We start from the raw sequence: 27086 nt of genomic DNA, 5'->3' as shown, positions 1-27086 counted from the left end.
AATCGCTTATCATTTTTTTTCCCATTTTTGTACAATAAATCAATTATAAGTCTTAAAAGAAGTAAAAACTTACTAGAAAAAAGGAAAATAAGAAGAAAAAGTTGGTCCTAGTTGGGCTTGAACCTACGCCCCCCTGAGAATTGCAGTAAAAATAGGTTTATCGTAGGAATTGAATACTATTCAAAAAGGAGGCACTCTATTACGCTTGGACCAATACCTTAATTGACGATGTATATTGATGCTTCAGAGCACGACAGACCGTGAAAGACAAATATGTAAGTATTCATATGTAATAGATTTCCGACGAAGACGGTACTAGGGGATATGAAAGGTGATCGTTTCGTTATCCTCAAATGTATGTGACAGCCGTAAAATATATCCCCGTAGTTAAAATGAGTGTTATTATGGAGTTCATTTAATATTATATGTCCGCCTTAACCGGTGTTAGGGGCCAGATAAGTTTTAGGCATTTCATTACCTCTAATGAACGGTCTCAATCAAACCGAACCTGATATTGTTTCTTTGTTTTGTTGCATTTCATGCAATGCCATCCAATGGACCTTCTTCCATACCGTTGGATTTGCCCGAGAAAGCACGTCTATCAAGAGACGATATTCAGTTCCTTTTATGTTGTTAAGGAACAAATTGTGTTGTATTAACAAGCCATTTGCCTTATTTTATCACACACAAGCGGGTACGTGGGTACTACCATCCCAGATGTATGGCTTTCTTTCATGTCAACATATCAAACGAAATGTCGAACCCACAGCGATGAGGGGCAAGTGATTCGAAGTCAGTGATTTTAATCGTGTGTTTGAGTATACTATACCAGTATATAAGGCATAGCGATTTCAAATGACTTATATTATTATTATTAACAAAGAAATGATATTGCTAACTGAAGTTCCTATTTGCTATTTAATGATAATCAATATTTCAGTAAAAGAAAGATCACACAGTCAAGTGATACCTTTTGTGCAACGACTTTCCGTCCATCCAGGCTCACATGATTCGCAGGTTCCATTATCTTTATCACATATACCTTTGCAGTGAGTACCACATTTATTTGTACAACTTGCACCAAATGTTCCATCATCACATTCTACGGCAAGCAAAACTCAGGTTTATAAACATGACAAAATTGGTGAATTGTGATTGGGTTGTACGAAAAGTAACGTTTGCACAATCGATATAACATGGTTTTGTTATCTTAATTCTGTTAGGGGACAGGAGAGGTGTTGTACATTTTATTGCCTCTCATGAACAGACTGAATCAACCGAATCTGCTACTATTCTTTGTTGGTTGCATTCTATGCTTCCAAGGGATCCTTTTACAGATTTCGTTGGCAATATGATTATTGTATGAGCATATACTAGTACTAAGAAATATATAATGCCTTAAATGTATTTATAAAAGATCAATAAATTACCTCCATAAATTCTGACATCACACAAAACAAGTTGTGCGGAATTGGTTGTGAGCAGAATTCTGACCTGATTGCCGAACAAAGTTTTGTTGCATGTTATATTAAAGCTCGTTGACACTGGTGCAGCGTTATTGTGTTTATAACATATATCTCTGTCCGAATAATTGTAGTTACTCCAACTTTTTGTATTATTTTCAATCATCACTTGAAATTCCTTGAAATCATCTGAAAATTGTGTAAATAATTTAGTAATAAAAAGCCTATATACATTTCGTTATATATTTCTTTTCAGACACAAACCTTAAAAAGTCAGGTTGAGCGTAAGTTAAAATTTAAGATATGTAAAATAAATATTATGTTAACTTATATTTTCCATTTAATGTCTAGAAATATATACATCCATATTCACTTATCGACCAATCACTCAAAAATGGTTTTTAGTCCATATTTGCTACCGCTCATGATTACATAAAATCGAGAAATGAAAAAAAAAAAAAAAAAAAAAAATAAAATAAATAAAAAAAAAAAAAAAAAAAACGAACAGAAACAACAACAAAATTTTGAAAACTTTTTATAACAAATGTTCAACTATTTTGCTAAATGTAAAAAGTAATCTTGTTTATTAAAAGCTAAAAAGCTTATTAAAAGCTTCAAACGGAATTATGTTCACGATATACGTTTGAAAGTCAATACTAAAACATATTACTATTTGTTTATGTTTTACAAAATTTGTTACCATTTGAACGCTATTGATAATATACATTTGCCATTAGGTCCACTTTCAAAATTATGAAAGTAAAGCAAAAGTGTTCTTAATGGTCGTATTTTTGTTAGATGAACGTATTATATATACAATATATCAGATTATGGTTGTTGATATTGTAAATAAGACATATAACAGACAGAAGATAAAAATATTTTATGAAGTAACAAGGCCCGTCTCTCTTACCTACGTAAGTTCTTTCGGTAGCAATAGAAATATTCAAGATATTGTATTTCGAAGGGAGCCATAGTCTCCACCAAGGCTTTCTGGTATTTTGGGTCATACTACATGTTGATAAGCTCTTGTCAACTGCCAGATAAGCAAATTGATTTGGACTAATATTGTTTTTGTGTTTAGCTATTACACCAGTTTCATTTAGCACTATGTTTTCTGAAATAAAAAGTAGAATTTCTATTCCATGAATAAAGTTAAAACCCTTTCCTTGATAAACGTAGTAATACTAACCGATAAAGCGAAACTTCATTTAATCGTTGGATCGCTTCAAACTTATTACAAAGAAAATACAAATGCAGTATAAATTACACAACACACATTACCAGCACCTCAAAGTATATCTGTCTACTTTAGAAATTGTCGTTATAGTTGTAATTATGTCTCGCACCACAAAGCTGTGTGGGAGACATATTGATTTACGCCTGTCTGTGTGTCCGTGTGTGTGTGTGCGTGCGCGTTTTTGTGTATATCTGTCTGTCACAAATTTCATGCGCGCTCTAAGTCGAACAGTTCTCATCCGATCTTCACCAATCTTGATCAAAATGTGTTTGACAATAAGTCCTCGGTCAAGTTAGATAACTGGCCAAATCGGCACAGGCACGTCGGAATTATGGCCATTGAATTACCAAAAATCGCTATGTACACTGATGTCCGCGCTCTAAGTCGAACAGTTCTCATCCGATCTCCACCAATATTGAACAAAATGTGTTAGTGCATGGTTGACGCAGATAGAAAATAGAGAAGAAATGCCAATCATATCGTTTATTGTCACGCCACTCCTGGACATGAATGCTTGTCATGGTTAGAGAAGGGAAATATTAAAACCGTACTAGAAATATTTTTGTGAGAATTTGAAATAAAACACGTAACATGTTAGCTGTAAAGTAAGATAAAAATAAGAGAAAGTTAAAACTGTTAAAAGCATCCGTTGTTAACCTAATAGTTTAATCTTGAGACAACCTGCTTGAAGGATTCCATGCTAGGCATGACCGCAATATGATGAGGTACACCATTCCAGAGTGTTGGGAAAAAAAATTAATTTGTGTCAACATGAACCTGGCAGAGACAATAAGGGTGCATAAGGCGGGTACCGGAGGCTGGAGATAAGGGGGAACGTTGTTCAGCAACCAAGGCGTTGTAAATCTTCTAAAATGTAATAAACATAGCATCATTTCTACAGTGTTCAAAGGACCTCAAACCTAAACATTATTGCACTTGGGAAATACTGGAATAAGTTGAGTAATCATTTTTACTCATCGTATTGCATGTGTTTTAGTGGGACGGTTGATGCCTACACAATTTGAGGACGAATAAGGATTTTATAAGCATGAGATCGGACATTTCATTTTAGTAACAATGTTTCTGCGGATGAACCACAATGTTTTGTTGCCTGTTGTGCTGAGTGTATTGATGTGTGTGTTCCAAGAAAAGTCTTTAGAAGTATATAGATATTTTGCATTTGGTACTGGTTTTAAGGTTTCTCCATGAAGTGTATATTTAAAGGTTACAGGTGTACGGTTTCTAGGAATATGTAATTATAAAGTATGAATTTTCCATGAGGTCGTAGTGTTTAAGTACAAAATGTCCAGCTGGAAATTTTTCTATATAACAGATATCTCAAAAGTCCGCACGGAATTTAGTCTGTCCACCTGGAATCTTTGAAAAGTCCGCCTGGACAAATACAAATGTCCGTACGGAATTTTACTGAGATTCCATGTCCGCCTCTTGTCCGTCTGGAATTTAGTCATTCCACCCGGATTCCGCCAGGATTCCTGGTGGAATCCGGGTGGATTCCGGGTGAAAACTTCGTACAGGGTGTGCGACCAGCATGGATCCAGACCAGCCTGCGCATCCACGCAGTCTGGTCAGGCTCCATGCTGTTCGCTTTTAAAGCCTATTGGAATTGGAGAAACTGTTAGCGAACAGCATGGATCCTGACCAGACTGCGCGGATGCGCAGGCTGGTCTGGATCCATGCTGGTCGCACACCCACTATGTTGGTTTTCCCATGGCACGGCTCAACTATCTTTTCCACAGAGACTAGTCTAAGACTTAAGAAACCAGGCCTCGTGTTCACATAACACTTTCTGTCTCAGCTGAGTCTGATAATGAAATTTTAGCTGTCATTTATATCTAAATTGCATGTTTAAAATTAAATTTTAAGTTAATTACTATTCAGTACTGGTGGCCAGTCTCCACTGAAATTTAATCTTGAACTTCTAGTAAAATCTGCTATCAGAATTTCAATCTCGAACTCAGCCAAGTCTGGAAAATGTTCTGCGAACATGGGACCAGACTGGTTGTTTCAAACCATAATTTTGAAACTCTTACTCGTCTCCAACTTCAATTTCATACCATAAAACCTATTTTGAAGATGACTTTCGTAATGGCTTTTTACAGATGTCTAACAAACTGTAGATTTTCTTAATAATATGTCTGGATGTTTTAGCTCAAAGTGGTGTAAGAATAATCTTCATAGACTGAAAAGCTTAAAAAAACATGTTTCCGAGAAGTTTTTACTTGAAGTGGCATAACAATAAACTATACACTGAATGGTGAAAGCAAGAATTTACAATTATATACAGACATATTCAGTGCTTCCTAATGTAAAGATGCCAACTACTTTACTGCAATTTTCCCTCTACTTCTGACTATGCCCTGCAGACCCATATCTTAACGTAAGTGATGAAAAGATATAAAAGAAGACATGAAGGATTTTTCATATAGCTTATGCATTGAAAAAAAAAAAAAAAATATATATATATATGTGTATATATATATATATATATATATATATATATATATATATATAAATCACCAAGCCCGTAAATCTGGGCAGATTCTTTTCAATTCCAGTACCGTTAGTCTGCCCACTTTTACGGGTACATCTGCCCACTTCTACGGTCCTTTACGGATTGAATCTAATGATGAAACGTATATCTGCCCACTTCTACGGTATAGTAAAGTTATATATATATATATATATATATATATATATATATATATATATATATATATATATATATATATATATATATATATATATATATATATCAAAATAACAGCACTAAGAGTATGTAGAAATGTAGGACAAAAATATGTGAACAAGTAAACAGCAGAAAGCAGAAGTTGCAATTTCTTTGCAATCAGCAACTGTATGCTGACAGTAACACAATTCTTGCCTTTCTAACTCAAATTCTCTACATACCAGGTTTTTGACAAGAAGACAAAAGTCTGTTCATTAGTAGCTTTAGCAATCCAATTTGGAGAGGACACTAACCATACATGAAAGCACTAAAAGCACAAACTCTTTAAAGGACTTACCTTCTGTACAATATGGTCAAAATTGATGCCAAGTTCTGAAAAAAAATAAAATAAAAAGGATCCAGTGCTGTATCCCACATACATGAGTATTGGATATAATAGGGTATTCATAACAGTACTTGACCTGGAATGTTTTATTCAGCTTGAATGTAGTTTGCAAGGCCTAGATCATACAAAGCAAAAAGGCACCTGGTTTGATCCTACCTCACAAAAACCATGGAAACAGAACATAACCCAGATCAAGCTACTGTTATAATGACCTTTTATGATACACCTCCGCCTATTTTTTGTTTTAATCATCAACAAATATAATTATAAAGTCGTTTTGTGTAACAAAGAATATTCTTTGTACTGGGTCATGAATATAAATGAAAGATACAGGCATGATACAGAATGAGTTTCCACCAAGTGCAATATGGATTTTGATTTCCGTAAGTTCATTTTTTACTGAAAATATCTCGGTATGTAAATGAATCTTAATTAAAGGGAGTTAATCTAAACCAAGCCATTGTAAACAAGGACAAGAGCTGCTTCCCTTTATAATCTCAGGCCAGCTGCCTGTGATGAAATAATATACAGAGGGGCCACTCAGGGGTCTCCCTCTACCATAAAAAGGTGGAAAGTCACCATATGACCTTTAATTGTGTCGATTTGACATTAAACCCAACACATAACAAAACATCTCGTTGCAGCTTGAAAATCAAGAATACTTTTGTCATTTTGTTTTCTACTATCATGGCTTATCATCTACATTAGCCTTATCACTCAGATATCATAAGCTACTGACTTCTACAATCAAAGGAGAAAGACTTCATGCAAATAGAAATTTCGGTTAGTTGGCACAAGTGAGACAACTACTACATCAGTAACATTCTCCTATAGTTTAAGTGGTCTCCCCTTAAAAATTCGCAACAAGTACGGCTCATACTTTTGGTATCTAAAAAAAAAAAGAAAATGAAAATTTAAAAGTAACGTTTGAGTTTCTTTGCAACAGCCACACAATTTTAATTGTCAATTGATATTTGTGATGACAGTAATCTTACCTTCCATCAAAGGTGGCTCATCATCATAGTTATCTCCCCCTGGTGGTGCTGAGAAAGCTTGTGAAGTGTCTGGCGTGAGAATGGACGGGTTATAACCGGGAGTTTGATGGCCTGCGTAACTGGTATCCATTCCATAGTTACTGCTCTGGCTACTGTAATCAAACTGACCAAACTGCCTGAAATCATAATCATAAATTGTTTCGGGTTTGCATATACCTAACATTTCTCTCTATTAGTACGGGAACACATCCAGATGTACATAACACAATATAACAACATCAAAAAGCTAATGTTACATTTTAATGCACAGTAAAGCAGTAGAGACAAATTTGTCTATAAAGACCATCTTTGAAAAACAGTTAAAAAAGGGTCTTTATCCAGAGGTAAAATTATACTGAACAATGCCTTTCTAGACATCTGTCTCCACTTCCATTCACACAAGATTTGTAGCAACAGAAGTGTGTGTGAAGTCATACTTGTGCACTGGCTCAAGGTGCAGCCTGATCGGTGTCTCACTACTACCTAAATCTTCAGGTCACAGTGCAAAAAGCAGAATGGGAACCAGTAATATGTATCAATGGATTTCATTGGCTGACATGTTGTGCATGGGAGCGCCATCAAATTCATCAGAAGCAACCACGAAACTGATTACCAGACAATGGAAGTTGGTCCTGGGGTCTTACATCATCTTTAAAGGCTAAATATTTGTTTAAAAAGTTTCTTTTTTTGGCATACTGGGATGCTTTCTCATTTACAAAAAAAAGAAACTTAAAATGTCTGGGGTGGCATGAGTTATGATGTCTTCAAAATTTTGGATGAAGAAACATCCAAAAAGGATACAAGAACACTACTGCCGGATATCATCAAAATATTATCAAGGACAAAGGTTCAATAGTAATGTTCTAATAATATATCATCCTCTAAATTGTGTGCATGTGTGTCCTTGGGTTAGCGTCTTTTTCATTAACAATTTTCAGCCATACTGACCATGTCTACTTGCAGCAGTGAGCAAAATGCCCTATTTTACAGTGCTGCCTCACTGGAAACCACTCCATATAGACACATGACAGGATACCTCACTCATTCACATTATACTCACACCGGGCTAAACAGTCCTAGCACTATCATCTTAATGCTGAGCACCAAGTGAGGAAGCTGCTAGTACCCATTTTCAAATCTTAGGTATGACACGCTCAGGGAGCGAATCCACAACCTCCCCCATTCAAAGCACGCACTCAACCACTAGGCTACTGAGGCAGCCCCTCTAGATTAGTAAGCATATACTGTTACACAGAGAGATTAAGACTGTGAATAACAAAGTTGTCTATCTATCATTATAAATACCAGTAAGTTATGAGTGACCATTATTATTACTGATTTTGTTAATGAACAGTATCCTGTGAAATCATCTAATTTCCTATGCATAAAATTTCATGGTTTTGCCCTTAACAGCTATTTTGTGCATTTCCCCCTATCAAGATAAAATGAACATTAATAAGGAATTTTTCTTGTTCTTTTGGATTAAATTTTGTGGAGTGAAACAACTACTATTATGAATATGAATGATTTCACAGTGCTTAGAATGTGCTTATTTTAAAGGGACTAACCCACACATTTTATGTGAAAAATAAATAATTTTTTCTCTAAAAAGCATAAAAAGTCAGTACTCTGAAAGTGACAAGTGGAACAAACTTATTGATATAAGATTTTTGCAACGTATCCTTATAAATAACCAAAAATATTGTACAGAAGGTAGTAAACCATTGTAACGTTTTTGAAACAATGCATAAAATTTACATTCTTCTTGCATTTTTTCCAATATCTAACTTTTATTTTCACCCAGTTTATCATTTTTCAGTGTCATACTGTGAAATCATTTAAATTCGCTGGCATGAAATTTCGCGCAAACGACAAAAAAGACAGTTTCATGTGGGCTTTAATTGGCGCATTTTCAATTTAAGAAAGATTTTTTAAAAAATAAATGTCTTTTTTAGAAATTGCCAGCATTGCACGTGTCACTATCATGTACCACCTGTTACTTAACCTTTAGCCTGCTAAATTTCTAAAATGGTCTATCATTCAATTTGGGCAGTACCACTTATTAATCAAAGGAGTGTTCACCGAAAATTTACAGACTGAATAGCGAAGAGTGCAGACCATGATCTGCCTGCATGGCTTATGATCTTGTTAAATAAACAATATGACAGACCAACTGATAATTGTTGTTAATTGACACTATGGTAAGGTAAAGTGTGAAGTCTTATTATGAATTTCGCTCGTCCAATTACTCTTAAACATCAATGGCAGGTGTGAATAATTTACTAAGTGGCGCCATTACCTTCAACAACGCAATATCCGTGGCTGAGTGGTTAAGGTCGCTGACTTCAGCTCTAGCCTCACTTGGGGCGTTGAATTCTTCATGTAAGGAAGTCATCCGGTCTGATAACTATATATTAAATGGTTAAATAATGACACAGTCTTAAATTTGCGCATCGTTTGTAGTGTAAACAAGAAGACCATGATGGTCCTGAATCGCTCACCTCTTCCCACATGACCCAGTTTTGAGTATGACGTCGTTTTTTCTATTATTTGACAGAGTGACCTAGTTTTTGAGCTCATGTGACCCAGTTTTGAAGTTGACCTAGATATTATCAAGATAAAAATTCTGACCAATTTTCATGAAGATCCATTGAAAAATATGGTTTTTCTATTATTTGACCTATTGACCTAGTTTTCGAAGGTACGTGACCCTGTTTTGAACTTTACCTAGATATCATCAAGGTGAACATTCTCACTATTTTTCACGAAGATCTCATGAAAAATATGGCCTCTAGAGAGGTCACAAGGTTTTTCTATTTTCATACTTACTGGCCTAGTTTTTTCCAGCACGTGACCCAGTTTCGACACTGACCTAGATATCATCAAGGTGAACATTCAGATAAATTTTCATGAAGATCCATTGAAAAATATGGCCTCTAGAGAGGCCAAAAGATTTTTCTAATTTTAGACCTACTGACCTAGTTTTTGACCGCATGTGACCCACTTTCAAACTTGACCTAGATATCATCAAGATGAACATTCAGACCAATTTTCATACCGATCCCATGAAAAGTATGGCCTCTAGAGAGGTCACAAGTTTTTTTTATTATTTGACCTACTGACCTAGTTTTTTAAGGCACGTGACCCAGTTTCATTTTTGACCTAGATATCATCAAGGTGAACATTCTGACCAATTTTCATGAAGATCCATTCAAGGGTATGGCCTCTTGAGAGGTCACAAGGTTTTTCTATTTCAAGATCTACTGACCTAGTTTTTGATCGCAGTTGACCCAGTTTCAAACTTGACCTATATATCATCAAGATAAACAATCAGACCAACTTTCATACAGATCCCATGAAAAATATGGCCTCTAGAGAGGTCACAAGGTTTTTCTATTATTTGACCTACTGACCTAGTTTTTGAAGGCACGTGACCCACTTTCGATCTTGACCTAGATATCATCAAGATGAACATTCAGACCAATTTTCATACAGATCCCATGAAAAACATGGCCTCTAGAGAGGTCACAAGGTTTTTCTATTATTTGACCTACTCACCTAGTTTTTGAGGGCACGTGACCCACTTTCGAACATGACCTAGATATCATCAAGGTGAACATTCTGACCAATTTTCATGAAGGTCTTATGAAATATATGGCCTCTAGAGAGGTCACAAGGTTTTTCTATTTTTAGACCTACTGACCTAATTTTTGACCGCACGTGACCCAGTTTCGAACTTGACCTAGATATCATCAAAATGAACATTCAGACCAACTTTCATACAGATCCCATGAAAAATATGGCCTTTAGAGAGGTCACAAGGTTTTTCTTTCATTTGACCTACTGACCTAGTTTTTTAAGGCACGTGAACCAGTTTCAAACTTGACCTAGATATCATCAAGGTAAACGTTCTGACCAATTTTCATGAAGATCTTATGAAATATATGGCCTCTAGAGAGGTCACAAGGTTTTTCTATTTTTAGACCTACTGACCTAGTTTTTGAAAGCACGTGACCCAGTTTCAAACTTGACCTAGATATCATCAAGGTGAAAATTCTGACCAATTTTCATGAAGATCTTATGAAATATATGGCCTCTAGAGAGGTCACAAGGTTTTTCTATTTTTAGACCTACTGACCTAGTTTTTGAGGGCACGTGACCCAGTTTCGAACTTGACCTAGATATCATCAAGATGAACATTCTGACCAACTTTCATGGAGATCCCACAAAAAATGTGACCTCTAGAGTGGTCACAAGCAAAAGTTTACGGATGCACGCACGCACGGACGCACGTACGCATGGACACCGCGCGCACACTTTTGCCTGCTTCTGGCCAATACTGTATGCACTTCATCTGAAAGTTTACATCATTTATTTTGGTACTTGTATCCGTATAGATGTAATAGAGTTATTATAACTGTAACACAACATTCTTCTAATATTTATGTGAATTAAAACTGTTGCTAACATTATTTTCTTTTATCACAGTATCATTTAAACTGATCTGTCTGAAAAGTTGTTGGCCTTAGAATTTAATAATATTGTTAGGACAGTTGAGATAAATTTAATGTACAGCTTTTTGTTCCTTGACTGCCACATTACCATTATGAAGAGTAATTCCCTAATTTACATATTTCGTCTAGATTTAGATATTGCATTTTTTATCCAAATGATTGGCCCTACATTGCTTGTAAATAATCTACGAGGGGCGTTCAATAAATACCCGGAAAAGTGCTCTCAATTCTTCATGTATCATCGAAAATAAATGAAAATGCTACAAAATGTAGACTAGGGAATACTGAGTTGATATGTCAAAATTAGATTGTCTTTGGATAAATAATAAGTAAATGTGAGTCCCCATGGCAACGTCATGTGATGTGAAAAGTAAGCGTTACGCCAATAACGTCATATTATGAATGTGACATCTTTAAAACTTTTGGCAGGCATATTGAGTTGGTCGTCGCTTGAAAATCAGTGTTGAATGGAGATGTGAGATAACATTTTGTGTTTTGAATCGAAAATCAAGGAAAGAGACAAATGCTATGCTGAAAAAGGTTTAAGAAAACAAATTTTTATTAGTGGGACGTGACGTTTAAAAGTGGCCAGGAGAATATTGCTGACGACTTGTGTTACAGACATGAAAAATAACATTCAGTCACATTTAATAAATTAAAGAGCTCCTTGATAGGGCCATCAGTTAAGTGTCCAATTTCTTCATAACGACAGGAACATCATATGAAGCTGAGTATTTATTTATTCTTAGGAAGGTGTAAAATGCATTTGATGGTGATAAACATTGAATCAATGGTAATCACGAGTAGTATTGATTAATTGAGTGTGATATGACAGCATGATAATGACGTTGGGCCGCTTTTGAGGTGATGGCGTTGCCTAGGAGACGACAAATAAATATTGTGCATGTTCTGAAATCTGTGATTTAGGTATTTAAATTCAGTGTGTTCATATCCGTCGTATTTTCAAATTTTAGCAAAATGAGACTAGAAATAAAGAAATGAGAGCACCACTTTTCCGGGTATTTATTGAACACCCCTCGTACTATACATTTTCCTGAGCCTTGAAAGTGTGCATCCTATTAAACAGATGTAAATGCATTCAACTTTCTAAAGGTTAACATAATAAAAAGTCATACGATTTCATAGACAAGTTCTTACGTTTTACAGGAATAAATGTAAGACATTCTCAAAAATTCCTGGTCGTACGAACCTTGCCTTCTTCAGAGAGGTTTGTAGCCATTACAACTGTTTTGATGTTCTGTTCCCATATCATTCTCCAAAAGTCTTCGAGCGTGTTTGAAATAGGCCCTATCGCATAACAATACGTTTGTGGAAGAACAAAATAATGAACATGCATAACCAATTAGAGTCTTAAAAGGTGTGTAATCATCTGTTAATGTTAAAGAATTAACAGCAATCAATTAGGCATAAAATGACAAAGACGGCATATAGTCAAAAGGGTGCAATTTTACTTGCCCCATTTGTATAGAAATGATTCGTACATACACACATTCCGATAAGTTTGTGTAAATAGTGATTTCAATATTGAATTTGCCTGTTATATAGTGCACTACATAGTTAAGGGTTGTGCTTATCAAATTTATGTATCATAAATAACGGATAGTGTTTTAATAAAATAATACCTTGAGCTGCGATATAGTCATTACCGCCAGAACATCCCTGAAAAACGAAATTTTGACATAAACTTTCTAAAAAAAGGAACGTTAAAAGGCGTATCAAATTAATTTTGAGTGCAACGTGTGCAGTAAGATTATTTTTTTTTTGAAAATCATAACAATTTTTAAACAAAACTGCGGCTTTGTATTGTATGTACCAATTTTATGATAAATTATCATATGTCTGACGTCATAAATTAAAGTCACCTTATACTTTTAGTACTACAGCAGTGTAATAACTCTTTAGTGCTGACGTCAATTTTTCTATGCGGCTTAAAAAAGAAAATTCAAAGAAAAGGCTAAAAAGCAATTAAAGGATCATTACACGTTTATCTTTTCATTTTATCTAAAAAAATATTTTTTCTTATCATGTTATTTATCAAACTGTTTAGATAAAAGTATTACAAATGCACAACCTATCCTTTTATTAAAGGCAACTTTTAAGATACTTTATAAATCATGATATACATGTGGTGTGGCAGGGTATCTATTGTACAGCATAAGTGTCATGTGTATGTTATTTATCGAAATTGTGTGATAATTAGTAATCTCTAAATTTAGATATACAAATCGAAATTTCGACTCATCCATCTCGCAATTTCGAAATAAAAGTAGAATTTTGAGTAATATTCTCGAAAGAAGATTAAATAAGTCATACCTAGCACTGATGCACTTTCGTTGTCATCGCTATCAAAGCGACAAATTCTGAATTTGCAACAGTAAATATAAGAACTGAAAGTTTTAAACATTAAATTTATGTTTTAATTTTGACAGTTTACTTCATATATGTTTAAATATTTGTAGTTTATCTTTCAGACAGGAACTGCGAAATCATTTCTTCTAAATAAATATATATTCATGTCAAATATCTGAAAATAATGCTTTACTATTCATGGCAAAAGATCTCAAAATGAAGATTAGATATGTATAACATATGTTGTATAATTACCATTATATAAGTAGCATTTATGTAGTCCGAGTCAGGAAGATCTGGCAAAGCTTTCAATATAACTCTGGAATGGTCATCTGAAAGTTAAAAGTAAAAGATGTCCCAATATAAATAAAACACGTACCAGATTGTTGCATAAAAATGCACAGGATAAATAAATATAGAACACGTAAAATACATCATATGGTAAGATTATATGGTAAAAAAACTATTCTCTATATGTCAGTTTACTGTGAAAAATACAATGAACGTATTCAGTTTGGCATGAAGTCCTACAGAACTTACATGCATACATGGATTTGTATCTATTCTTGCCATAATGTCCTGGCTTGGTTGCAACATTGGCTGGATACTGCATACCGTACGGTATTTGCTGAAAATACAAAAAGGTAAACACTTAGATTCTTCTACGGTCCGTACTGTACAAAAAGCAGCAAGCAGTTTTATACAACTAGTTTTCAAATTGTTGAAGTAATAATTGCATGAAACTTATAATTAAGGTTATCACGAATAAAGAACTAACTTAATTGATATTCTTTTAAACTTAAATAGATAATGAATTAACAATAAATCAATTAAGATTATTTTCTTATTAAGATGACAGGGTAAACTGTTGTGCTGAAAAATAGTCATGATTTCATTAAGTGTGTGTCAACAATTAAATGCATGTAACATGTAAAATCCTATTTCTCATTATATATTTATGTTTCGCAAGATGATATTGTACATACTTATAAGTAATATTGCACTATAGTTATTGTTACATTTATATACATATACCTATAACTTTGAAATTACAAAGCAAAAAGAATCATGATAGTCATAGTCAGTTATTGAACTTGGTGAATATTCTTGGCGACATAAAATGTTATTGTCACGACAATTAAGGACTGGTGAATTTTAACTTGTCAATTTCAGTCATTATTTAATGAACATTTTATATGTAAAATATAACTCATTTTATATCCACTTTTATGATAAACGGTGAATAATATGTTTCAATTTGTTGTTCTTATTATGGAAATCTGTTTAAATGTATATTAACTGAAATAATAGTTTTGGGTTGGCCTGGGTTCTAGGTTATTTTAAGATAAAGTTGTTAATCTTTAAGATTGACAGTTTCATGCATAGAACACGTTTTTTAACAAAATACATACTTTATTTGCACAAATGTATGAACGTTATGAATAAGGTTATGTAAGTGTATGAAAAACGTGATATTTACTTTAAACTGGGTGATGAAATATTCTTTGTTTGCTAACCCTGTTTTGACGTATGATTCGAGTTCGGACAGAAGGACTTCGTGTCGAGATTGTGCGTTATAGTAGTCTGACTCTTGCTCCTGGTCGTCTGAAGATAGGCCTAGATAAAAACAGGTTGGTTTTATACTAATGTAAAGGTTAGCGCATATGTGTTTTAAACAACATAACTATCTAAGAATAAAGCATTTCAGCTTCTGATATACTACCTACGAGAATGTACTTAGGCCACACCAAATTGATTACTTGGTCAACGGATTTCCCGCTCCATTTTTTTCCAAAATCAAAAACAAATATTTTTTTTTGAAAATCAGCTTCCGCTCGCTTCAGTTTTTGCAGACCGATTTCAAAATTTCAGAGCGGGCGTTTTTCGCTGTTTAGGGGCCTTATTATCACTGTGAAGCAACAGTAATTCATAATATTTAATACTTTTAATCATAATTGTCCATTAAAACACCAGAAGAACATATTTGAGGCTCTATGTTGCCCCAGTTTACAAAACTGACAGCCGAAATGACAGATTGTGAAAATAAATCCTTGAAAGATCATTGGAAAGAGTTTCCGCAGAACATTTTTTTTCTCAAGATGAACATCAATATCTCATTATTTAAAACAGTGTCATTTAATAATGGCTGGTGATTAAAACAACGTTTTGCTGCAATCCTTAAAGTTATACACATATATCAGCAGTAATTTGTTAGTACTTAAATGATGAACAGGCGGTATAATTCAGTTTGGACTTCACATACAGTGTTACATCATAAATAAAGTATTATTGAAATAACTTTGATTTTAAGGACTGGAACATTGCTTCTATCAGCTATGTAAAATGAACACAATTTTCTTGCGGAGAAGGGGTACGCACATGGAACTTTATTAGGGCAAAGGAATCCTAAAGAGCTTACAAACTCACAATCCAAGGAAACATGCATTAAAGGCTTTCTTTTTTATTTTTCAAGTAGAGTTGAAAAACAAGAATATTATATAACTGTTTATAGATCCTTATTCAGATTAGTTTAATGAGTGCCATCAGATCTATTTATCAAACAGAAACTGAAGATGATAATGCAGTTATTGTTAAGACTTGCATCACCTTTCCTTATCTGCCAAAGTTAAGTGTGAAATCAAAGAACAACAGAAAGATCAAAATTTGTTATTTAAGTGAATTTGGCCATCAGTTGATGATGGATGTCCTGGTATCTTGTGAAATTGCATTGAAAGTTTACAGGCACTATGATATATAGGTCATGAGTATACCTAATGTACTGGTGAGGTGATTGCAGTATTTTCCATATATATAATGATTTCTGCTATACACTACATGAGAGTAACAGCTTATTCTTATGTAGTGACATAGAATCTAAGGCAAAACCCTTTATGTGGCCAGGGTACTGGCTTGCCTAGGATAAAACTTAGCAAACACATTAGTTCTATACACTAGAAATACGGTCAAATTGCCAGATTTTCTTGTATCCGCCTGTTGTCCCTCCAGTTTGTTTAAATGTCTAAATATTTGTAATGTATTTTGGGAACAGTTTGTAATTAAACCTTCTACATTTAAAGATCTTTGGTCCTTTTATGTATTTTCAAGCCATTTTGATATGTTTTTGTAGTGCTTGTTGACTTTTGTGACAAGGTGTTTTATTTTTTTTTCTTCAAATCGCTCCTCGCCCGCTCCAAAAGTAGGTGAAATCTAAAAACAAATATTTTTATTTTTATTTCGCTCGCTCGCTCCTAAATTTTTTGGAAAAAATCCGATGACCAAGAAATTAATTTGGTGTGGCCTTAGAGAAAAATTGCATTGTTTAAATTCAACCTCATTCTGGCAAAGTCGAGCTATTAAGATTTGAATAAAGACAAATACCTACGATTACGATCACTATTGCGTAACGGCTACACAATCAGAAAGGGTAATAAAAGAGTAATTGGACTCGATTTACTAACAGTTAAAGAACTGACCTTGTGATTTATTTGGAGTCTCTTTTACGTTGTGTAAGTTTGAAGAATTTACATAGATATTGCCGGAATCTGGCTGCTCATTAATAAGTTCGGGATTTTCATCATTCAAAGCATGGCTGAATTCAGCGTCGTTGTTCACTAGTGGTTTTCTGGATTAAAATGATTATTGCAATTTTAAGAGGTAAATGGATAAAATTTCATTACGTAAAACTTATATTTATATTTTGGTAAGCCTTTCAGTGGATACATTGTCGTCATCTGATTAACAAAAGGCACTCTAAATGTTTGTTTATCATTCCCAAATCAAACCTTTTACTTCTGTTTCTATCGGAATCATTTGGTACTAAATTAGCCAATTGAATCATTTCTTCAGCGCATTTAAAAGTTGAAAAAAAAAAACAACAGTAAAATGTCCATTACCCGCCTTCTTTCTAATCACATGTGAGTAATAACTTATTTGGCCACAAGAAAGTATTAAGAGAGAAAGTTAAATTTTCCGCTTTTGACAACGTATGATTTCCATTCCTACGCTAAAATTTCCAAAAAAAGAGATTAACAATCATGTTCAAAAATGTAAACTTGAAAACATACTATTGTTTTTTTATAATTATTACTGGAAATTTCTTCCATAGGCATTCGTCTAATATTCATAATTAAAGTTCAGACATACACCATTAAAGCAAACGATTACAAATAAGTTTTGATTACCAACTTTTGCACATTCTGTAAACATTTGTCCTCAAGACAATTATAGATTAATAAACAAATTGTCCGTAAACACTGAATCTTTCTTTTTAATATAGATGTAATATTAATAATTAATTTTTCCACAAAAAAACCCCAGATTATTAACGTAAAATTTAATATTAGCAAATACGATTGAACATATGTTTACTTCCATACCTGAAGCACTGGGAAAATCAATTCACATTGAACAAAAGGTTAAGCTTACTGTTGTTTTCGTCTCAATTTAACAAATAATACGAGACCAACAGCAATAATGGCTACTACGACAGCTCCGGATATACCACCAGCAACTGAAGCGACGGGACTCGAATCATCTGGGGGTTTTGTAACTTCTGCAATCATGATAACAGTTTGATATTTACCATCACAGATAAACACAGGTTGACATTGCTATTTCTATCACATAACGAATGTACTTGCATTTAAAGACACATCTGACAGTTTTCTATATGTATATAGGCAAAAATGTTCCTACAGACAAAATTTATTGATACTTTGTGTACTGACTGCGAATCAAGTATAAAACGGAAATATGTATTAAAATATTAAATATCGTAGGTACCGTTTCCTGATCTTGAATTATCTGCCCTTGAAAATAGATTTTTTCAGTATTTTCCGACTTTCAGGGGCAAACAATTCACGACAAAGGCTGGGTACCTATGATTCGCTTTATTTTATATTTCTGTTTTTTTAGTTTATTCTCTGTCAGTAAACACACTTTAAAGAAGAAATTCTGTCACTGTTACGCTGTGGCAAATGTCCTTGACTGTGAACATAACAAAATGATACCTCTAAAAAGTCCTGGTCTTTCCCGAATTTCTTTAAACTTTGTATACTGAATGCAAATGATGACTAAAACATAAAAATAACCTAAAATGCACAGTTCCCTTGCCTTAATCTTGAATTATCTGCCCTTGAAAATTTGACTTTTTAGTATTTTCTGATTTTCAAGGGCAGATAATTCAAGATCAAGCACCGGTACCTATGATTTTTGATACGTACTTGATTCTCAGTCAGTACACATAGTTTTTAGAAATTCTGTCTTAATAAAATTTTTGCCTATATACATATAGAAAACTGTCAGATTTGTCTTTAACTACGAATGTATTGTAATTTACAAACAAAATATTAAATACACTTATTCTTGACTATCAATGGGTAAAAGTTGAAATAATTGCAAATATTAAATTTTAAAACAAATATTTAGCCCGATGATACAAATAAAATATGCATTAAATGCCAATTTAACCCAGTCACATTATTCCAATAATTCCTGAATATCAACAAGATAATATAAATTCTACTGTTTTTCTAGGTTAATGACTCGCAGAATATGTTTAATAGCTTCGTAATGTAAGTAATAATTGATTGGTCAGGATCCTATGCATTCAATAAACCCATAAAAGAATTCATTTTGCTGACGCGCTTGGCTTACGTAGGGCACATAGATCTCCTGTCCATCCTGTATGGCAACGACCACACTTCCCATCGAAAATGCTGCATATCTCTGCACAACTTTCACTGCAGTTTTGTTTACAGGCAACACCATATGTCCCAACATCACATTCTGTATTGACACCAAATTAAACCAGTATTTTATGTCCACAGCCCTATCACTCCTTTTCAGTCGTACGAGTAAAAATAACTAAGGACGGTTGGACAATATGTTTAGTTTAGCTGAAAATGCCTTTCATAAAAGTACTTCAATCCTTTATGTCCAGACTAACGAGTAAACTAGTTTATTCTAGTCAGAAGTCGAAATGTACTAATGTAAATGCAAACATGAAAGAAGATCTGAACATAATACTCCTGCGATATCAACAAATGGTTCTGGCCCAGGGGAGCTTATATCAATACAGTTGTATGTTAAATAAATAAATATCATATTTTACCTTCATCACACCTCTCTGTAAGTTTATAACCCGGCATGCACCCTCCTCCAAAGCAGGTTCCATTAGACCTGTTACATGCACTTTCATTTTTGCACTTGCCGCAATCCTCAGCACAGCTAATACCCCATTTACCAGGTTCACATTCTGTGTAATATGAACTTAATTGAACTTAACAAACATATCAACAGGTATGTTATGAAAACCAAGATTAATATTTTAGTCACTACTTTGTTTATAAATACAGTATAACCTCTGCAGAGCAACATCTGATGGAGTCATAAGATCTGGTTGCTCTAGAGAGGTGTTGTTGTTCGTAGGTTGTTGGTCAGAGGTGATAAGTCAGTTCTAGCCGTTTTGGTATCTATTGTAATATATGTGTAACAAATGGAAATAAACAATAGGTGAACATTTATAAGCTTTTATTAAGTAATCTATAATTACTGGGCTGAAAATGCTTTACTTATTCTATTTTATTTTTTATTTTTTACATGTAAAATGTCATACTCTTCAATAAATATTTATCACAAATAAAGTTTTACTGAACATTACATTTACAAACATCACTGGTATGCTACTGTATAACAGTGTTCATGACTTTTTTTTTTATCTTTTTACGTGTAAAATGTCATACTCTTCAATACATGTAATTCTTTATCATAAATAAAGTTCATGTCTTTGACTAGTGGAATACATGTTATCTAAGAATATTAATGTAAACTATACTGAACATTACATTTTTACATTTACACACATCACTGGTATGCTACTGTATAACAGTGTTCATGACTTAAAAAAGTCACTAATTTTAGGTTGCACAGTCATTGTCTTAAAGTTCATGTCTGACACAATTGATGATACTTCCATCACACAACTGAGAAGTTTTGCATTACACTTGTCACATATGAAGTTCCTTAATTTTTCAACGCATTCCCTAGCTTCAAGGATTGAACAAACTTTCTGTTTTGAGTCATTTTCAGGTTCATTTTCCTCATGTTCTGAATCACTATCACTGTCTATATTGACATTTAACAGTTCTGTTGTAGGTAGATACCAATCTATTTCACTGTTGTCAAAAGTCGGAATATCATCATTGATAATTTCACGGATGTCTGTACCATATATACTCTGACTACGTGCAAGCTCTATGAGCGGAATATCATCATCCGAATCACAGTCACCATGACTCCCAATCTCAATCGGTGTCTGTCGTACTTTTTCGAACCCACACTTGTCAAAACACTTCATTATTGTGGTTGCGACAACAGCTTTCCAAGCTCGATTAATCCAGAAGATAGTGTCCAACACAGATATCTGTTTCAGCAGTTCACTACCACTTTGAGTAGATTTCTCCATCTCATTAATTATATTCTGACTCTGTTGCTGATAGAATTTAAGTTTCATGGTTTGAATGATATCCTAATCCATAGGCTGTGCTACTGATGTCGTGTTTGAAGGGAGGAACACAACTTTCAAATTGCTCAACTGAATGTTTGGATGAGAAGGCGCGTTGTCTACGAAAAACAGAATATTCCTTGTTTTACGTTTCATCTGATTAACACTACTAAACCATTCCTCGAACAATCCACTGTTCATCCAACATTTCTTGTTGAAGCAGTAAGTTACCGGCAGAGAATCAACATTTACCCTACTGAAACACCACGGCTTTCGCGACTTCCCAATCACCAATGGCTTAAGTTTTTCACCAGTCATAGATGCACACAACGCAACAGTAATCCTGTCTTTGGCTCTTTTACCACCAGCCAGATCTGAGCCAGCAACACAGAATGTTGTAGATTTCCTCTGTTTGTAAAATAAACCAGTCTCATCCATATTGAAAATGTCTTTAGGTTCATAATCCTGGCACACTGTCGGTAAACGTTCCTTCCAATTCTCAACAACACTAAGATTAACGTCCCCTCTTTCACCACTGACAGTTTTAAACACAGTATTACTTCTCTTCCTGAATTTCTCCAGCCAACCGTTTGAGGCCTTGAAGTCATCCATGCCCAAGTCTGTGGCCAGATTACGCGCTTTCTCTTGGATCAGAGTATCCAGAAAGTGAACCATGCCTCTTTCTAAGTATCGGAATTATTAGTTCTCTGTGTAACCGCACTTATATTATTAGGAGGGTTATTTGCTTTGGAATGATTACTTTCTTCGTGAATTAGTAAGCCACATTTTAGAGCACGGTTGACAAAACAAATCTGTGCATGCACTGATAACGATTCAAAACAGTACGATCATTGCATGCATACACATGTTAAATGCCTCATGTACATCTCTGTAAACATTGAGCTAGAGTAGTCCAGGAAGCATTCAGGCCAACATTATAAACTTTATATTTCATAAGTTGGTGAACATCTAGACCTGATTATTAGAAGCATCAAGCTATTGTTAATTCTTTTCTTTTTACTTAAAACGCTTATTATCAAAGAAAGTTTGATACCAGTCCGCCTTATAAACGTGGGTAATTTTGTCTTTTCAAGAGGGAAAAAGATTAAATCTACCCGAGACTGCTATTATTTTTACTTGGTTGCGTTCTGTGCATTCAACTAATTTTCTTGAAGATTTTATCAAATTATTATAAAACAACAACAAGAGAACCTGTTATGCAATTTGTTCCCTTCCAGCCAGCTTTACATGGCGAACATGTTCCTTTGACCTTATCGCAAACACTGTTACAATTAGCACTGCAAATGCTGGAACAGTTTACTCCATAAGTTCCACTGTCACATTCTGTAAAAATATACAACACAATTGTTTCAACAAAACTAGGAAATACCTACACAATTTTACAGATGTTCATAACGATATCATTTACACGCCATTTATTCATATAAAGCAGAACGCTTTTAAATCAAAAACGAATCTCATCAATTTTTGTAGAATGTCATAATTTGTAAATGGATATTCGGTAATTATGTTTACCTTTATCACAAAATTTTGTTGATTTGAATCCCCAGGCACATCCGTTTGGACATTCACCATTTTCATTGTTGCATGTTGTAAAGGAGCAGTTACCACACTTGTTTGCACAGCCATTGCCCCATTTGCCCTCTTCACATTCTAAGTAATGAAACGGTATTTAAGCAGCATGAATGTAAGCCAACAGACTTAAAAACACTGTCAACAACAAGAACTTCAATATCCATCAACAACATTTATTCATATATATGTTCAGTATCCTTTAACTACGCAAAGCAAGGATTTATCTGTGGATAATTCAGGTTAAGAATAATTGAAAGCCATCGACAAAAATTCTTTTATATGATCTAATGAACAATAATAAAATTGAAATAGTATCCTCTGAAGAAGACCGGTATAAAATAATTGTAAACTGCATTCCAGGTCGTCTTATAGAACGTGTGTGTGATCTTCTCAGATCGTTCGGCACGACTTTTATGTCGTGTTTTTGGTACTGTTTAGTTTCTCAACATGACCATTTCGGCCTGGGTGGTTCCAATACTCCCGCTTTCATAGCCTTGGGTATTGTTTAATCACCCCTTTGGATATGGTGCCTGCTTTTTAATTTTGTCTTTTGACAGTTCCTGTGATACGCAGGCTCCATAACCTCAGATCCCCTTCTTAAATTCCAGTTTGTTTAGTTCTGCCCATTGTTTTCTCGTTTGGGGCAAACCCTTTATTTTATCTGGGGACCAAACGCCGCTCTTCATGGAATTACACGCCTCAACACGTGTATCATTGAAGGTTCCATGTTCACCGCCGTTTGAATACATCTGCGGATGTCTCTAAATTGCTTTTTGTACCTTTAACATGTGTAAATGTTGAGTTCTGCTCAACCCGGGGCTAGAGGGCGTGGACGGTAGCATGCATTTCCACTACCGTCCATGAACAGGCTCAATCAAACCGAGCCTGCAACATTTTCGTTTTTATTGTGTTGAGCGATCTGTGGAGTTTCCACTTTTTCTATTTTATAGTACGTGTGAAAACGACTTTCCATAAATTACGGAGTGCACTAAACTACGAAAATAGCATAGTACAAATAGAATTACAGTGAATCATTTTAACTTATTTCCCTACGTTATGTGACTTTTAAAGTGTCTTACTACTTTTACATTGGAGACCTTACCAACCAGCATTTAAACAATACATTTTACACCGATGACTGATATACGGTATATCGATATAGTTAGATATTGTTTAAAGTAAGTAGCGACGTTACATTTGTTTTCTTAACATTGTAACTATGTCACAATATTAAGCAAATGTCCTAAAATCCTTTATAAAAGTAAATCAACAAGTATGAATAGCTTCATAGAAATATACATTGTAGAACCTTTTCAGCATGTGAAAATTCACATCAACAAATGCGATGTTCCAATAGAAGCCCATTGTGGTCAATTAACCAGTGTTTTTAAATCTCTCTAACAAGACATAAAGCACACGATCCATTTACAATTGCTGAATTTCCTTCGGATACAAACATGTTTTGAAACTTAACAGTTTGTAAATTGTAGAGTAATATTTATTTAAGACTTAAAAGATGGATGCCTTAGATTTCTAATACAATGCTCTAATCAATGTCTATGACTTTGAAAAATGCTTACTTTTTTCGCACTGGATACCTTCCCATCCGTCCTTGCAACCATTTGAACAACTTCCATCTATATTATCACAGATGACTGATCCCGAAAGAGAACACGTGCGGCTGCAGTTGTGTTTACAGTCTTTCCCGTAGAACCCATTATTGCACACTATAAAACACAGTAAAGTCCTGTTATATGTTATTAATACCAAATGCGTAGTGGTGCGTCATACATGATATTGACGTTTACATTGAAAACATGTAAGCTAGCAAAGTTAATGTGAGACTACATTAGTAACAATTTCACATACATGTACCTGCAAATGTCTGAAATGTATTTATAACCTGGAATCGACATTCTTACTGTAATGTTTTGTAAACATTTAAACAACCGATAAATCTGCAAACTTATATGTCAAATATAAATACATCAAATTTTAAACAACTCAAATTGTAACTTTCAACAATCGTATTATCCTCACTTTCGGTACATAACGTTGTTGGTTTGAATCCAGCAGCACATCCATCTGGACATTCGCCATTTACATGGTTACATGTTGCTGAATAGCAGTTACCACAATTTGCTGCACAGCCAGGGCCCCATTTACCATCTTCACATTCTATATGATTAAGATATAATTGAGCATTAACCAAACGAAACATAGCAAATAGCTAGTAAATTGAGTAACTTCAAATAACAATAGGGTGTTTTAAAACAGCTGTTTGAAAACTATGTATATCGAACTTAAAAGTGAAGAACTTTAAAAAAATTTAAAAGTGTACCTACACCTGTTTGTCCTGTATAAGATTATGTCTTTCAATAAAGCACTAATGAATAAAGAACATACTAGAATTTGAATTTTTATCCTCTTAACCAAATCAGGATAAACAGTCTATAGATTGCATTCTGATCTACAGAACTTGCAAAGTAAAGACGTTTTATAAAATTAAACAGTTTTACTAAACTATAAATTTAGCACAGCGCTTATTGAATTACAATGAAATCTTCTTTACTTTTCAATCTACATTATGTGACTTTTAACGTGTCTTACCGCTTTCACACTTGAGACCTTTCCAACCAACTTTGCAGCCATTTAAACAAGTTCCATTTATATAATCACAGATGACTGATCCCGAGGAAAGGGAACAAGTGCTGCTGCATTGGTGCTTACAATTTTTCCCATAATAACCATTACTGCATTCTGTGAAGCAAGATAACTTCTTTAAGTTTATTTCAGAAATAGATAAAATAAGAAAAAGAAATGTCTTGGGATCACATATTTTATCTTTATACTCCAGCCGGAGCTATCTTTTAAAATGACATCATAAAGGCACGTGTCACACTGTATTTATGAATAATTACATGCATTGCGGACATTTATAACAAAGAAATGCACCATAAATGTATCCGAATTCATATCGTATATGTCTTATAGCGTTCATCCCGCCTTTACATAATTGAAATACTGTTGACAAACGGCGTTAAAGCTAAAGCAAACAAACAAATAAAGAGATTCACAATATTTAAAGTCACAAATTTCGAAGACAAAAGACAGTATCATATCGTAAAAGAAACATTTTACCTTCAAAGAATGAAAGGGAAAAACTAAGACATCAAAGTAACATTTTATTCGCTAAGATCTTGAGTAATTATTATGAATATTTGCGGAGAACTATAACCATTGCTTAAGACGACAGATATGCAAATATATTTAATTTTCAAATACATGTTAACAACCTTCAAAAACTGAGCAGTTTGCAACAAAATATGATTCTCACTTTCAGTGCATAGGTCTGTCAATTTAAATCCAGCATCACACCCGTTAGGACAGTGACCATTTGTTTTGTTACATGTTGCAGAAAAACAGTTGCCACATGTTTCTGCACAGTCTCTGCCCCATTTACCATGCTCACATTCTGTAAAATAATGTATTGTTAAAGTATATACGATAGCTTAACGTCACACTTACAAAATTATATTATGGCGATGTTCTACATTTTGATGATAGAGGAAACCCCCAGATACGCCTATATGCACTATCTAACCGGGTAGAATCATTGACCTTCTATAAGCCTGCTGGAGAAGCCTCACTTGAAAAATCTAACTAACCGAGCGAGGGTCAAACCTACATCGGTGAGGGACACATTAAATCAGCATAAAACGAACTATACATTTAAATATCGAATACAAATCTGTTTCTACAATATATGACAAAACAAATTAACATTTGCAGTAGAATGGTTATTCCTGACTACAAAACGATGATCCTTGTAGTGTAAGGCACACTGGTAAATTAAAATAAAAATATATTCTACAAAAGCACAGCGTTTCTAAGCTGGGGTCGTGTTCGTCTGATTGTTTTCAAATGAGAAAAATAAGCATAGAATAAAAAGGTATATATATTTGTCGAATGTGAATGGAGACACTAAATATATAGTCGTATTGTTCAGAACAACGTTAAATAACCTATCACAAAAGGTAGGCAATGATTTAGCGCATGTGAGTGAGTTAACATTCATCACTAAATTGTATAAAATTCTCAAAAAGCAAATTTACAGACATGTGATCGTTTACTTGTTTTGTTTTATGCCATACTTACATATAAGTTATAGAAACAAGCCATTGGTATCTGTACGGGAATTGTATTATTTTGATTAATCTTTCTATTTCCACATTCTTCTGCAATTCCTACTGTTTCAAGTTCCTTTACTGGT

The 27086-nt window shown here is 34.1% G+C and overlaps 2 protein-coding genes across 2 annotated transcripts in view; both read right to left on the bottom strand.

The window, feature by feature from the left end:
• The window catches only part of LOC123557810 (multiple epidermal growth factor-like domains protein 10), a 42360-nt gene extending 34882 nt beyond the window's left edge, over positions 1–7478 (bottom strand). Inside the window, exons 1-4 of the mRNA XM_053544739.1 lie at positions 7474–7478; positions 6791–6966; positions 1431–1652; positions 971–1102 (exon numbers count right to left, since the gene is read on the bottom strand). Coding sequence (XP_053400714.1) covers positions 971–1102; positions 1431–1652; positions 6791–6966; positions 7474–7478 — 535 coding nt within the window. The remainder of the gene's footprint in view (positions 1–970; positions 1103–1430; positions 1653–6790; positions 6967–7473) is intronic.
• A 972-nt stretch (positions 7479–8450) lies between these two features.
• The window catches only part of LOC123557805 (platelet endothelial aggregation receptor 1-like), a 32860-nt gene continuing 14224 nt past the window's right edge, over positions 8451–27086 (bottom strand). Inside the window, exons 6-22 of the mRNA XM_053544736.1 lie at positions 26151–26288; positions 25424–25573; positions 24854–24991; positions 24394–24540; positions 22754–22891; positions 22430–22561; positions 19826–19969; positions 19369–19500; positions 18139–18265; positions 17187–17335; positions 15194–15330; positions 14254–14341; positions 13969–14045; positions 12987–13023; positions 12554–12651; positions 11126–11183; positions 8451–8458 (exon numbers count right to left, since the gene is read on the bottom strand). Of these exons, the coding sequence (XP_053400711.1) occupies positions 8451–8458; positions 11126–11183; positions 12554–12651; positions 12987–13023; positions 13969–14045; positions 14254–14341; positions 15194–15330; positions 17187–17335; positions 18139–18265; positions 19369–19500; positions 19826–19969; positions 22430–22561; positions 22754–22891; positions 24394–24540; positions 24854–24991; positions 25424–25573; positions 26151–26288 (1898 nt within the window). The remainder of the gene's footprint in view (positions 8459–11125; positions 11184–12553; positions 12652–12986; positions 13024–13968; positions 14046–14253; positions 14342–15193; positions 15331–17186; positions 17336–18138; positions 18266–19368; positions 19501–19825; positions 19970–22429; positions 22562–22753; positions 22892–24393; positions 24541–24853; positions 24992–25423; positions 25574–26150; positions 26289–27086) is intronic.

Source organism: Mercenaria mercenaria, chromosome 5 (assembly GCF_021730395.1).
Source record: "Mercenaria mercenaria strain notata chromosome 5, MADL_Memer_1, whole genome shotgun sequence".
Lineage (NCBI taxonomy): Eukaryota > Metazoa > Mollusca > Bivalvia > Venerida > Veneridae > Mercenaria > Mercenaria mercenaria.
The sequence above is the reverse complement of the archived record's forward strand: the minus strand, read 5'-3'. Positions and strand labels throughout refer to the sequence as shown.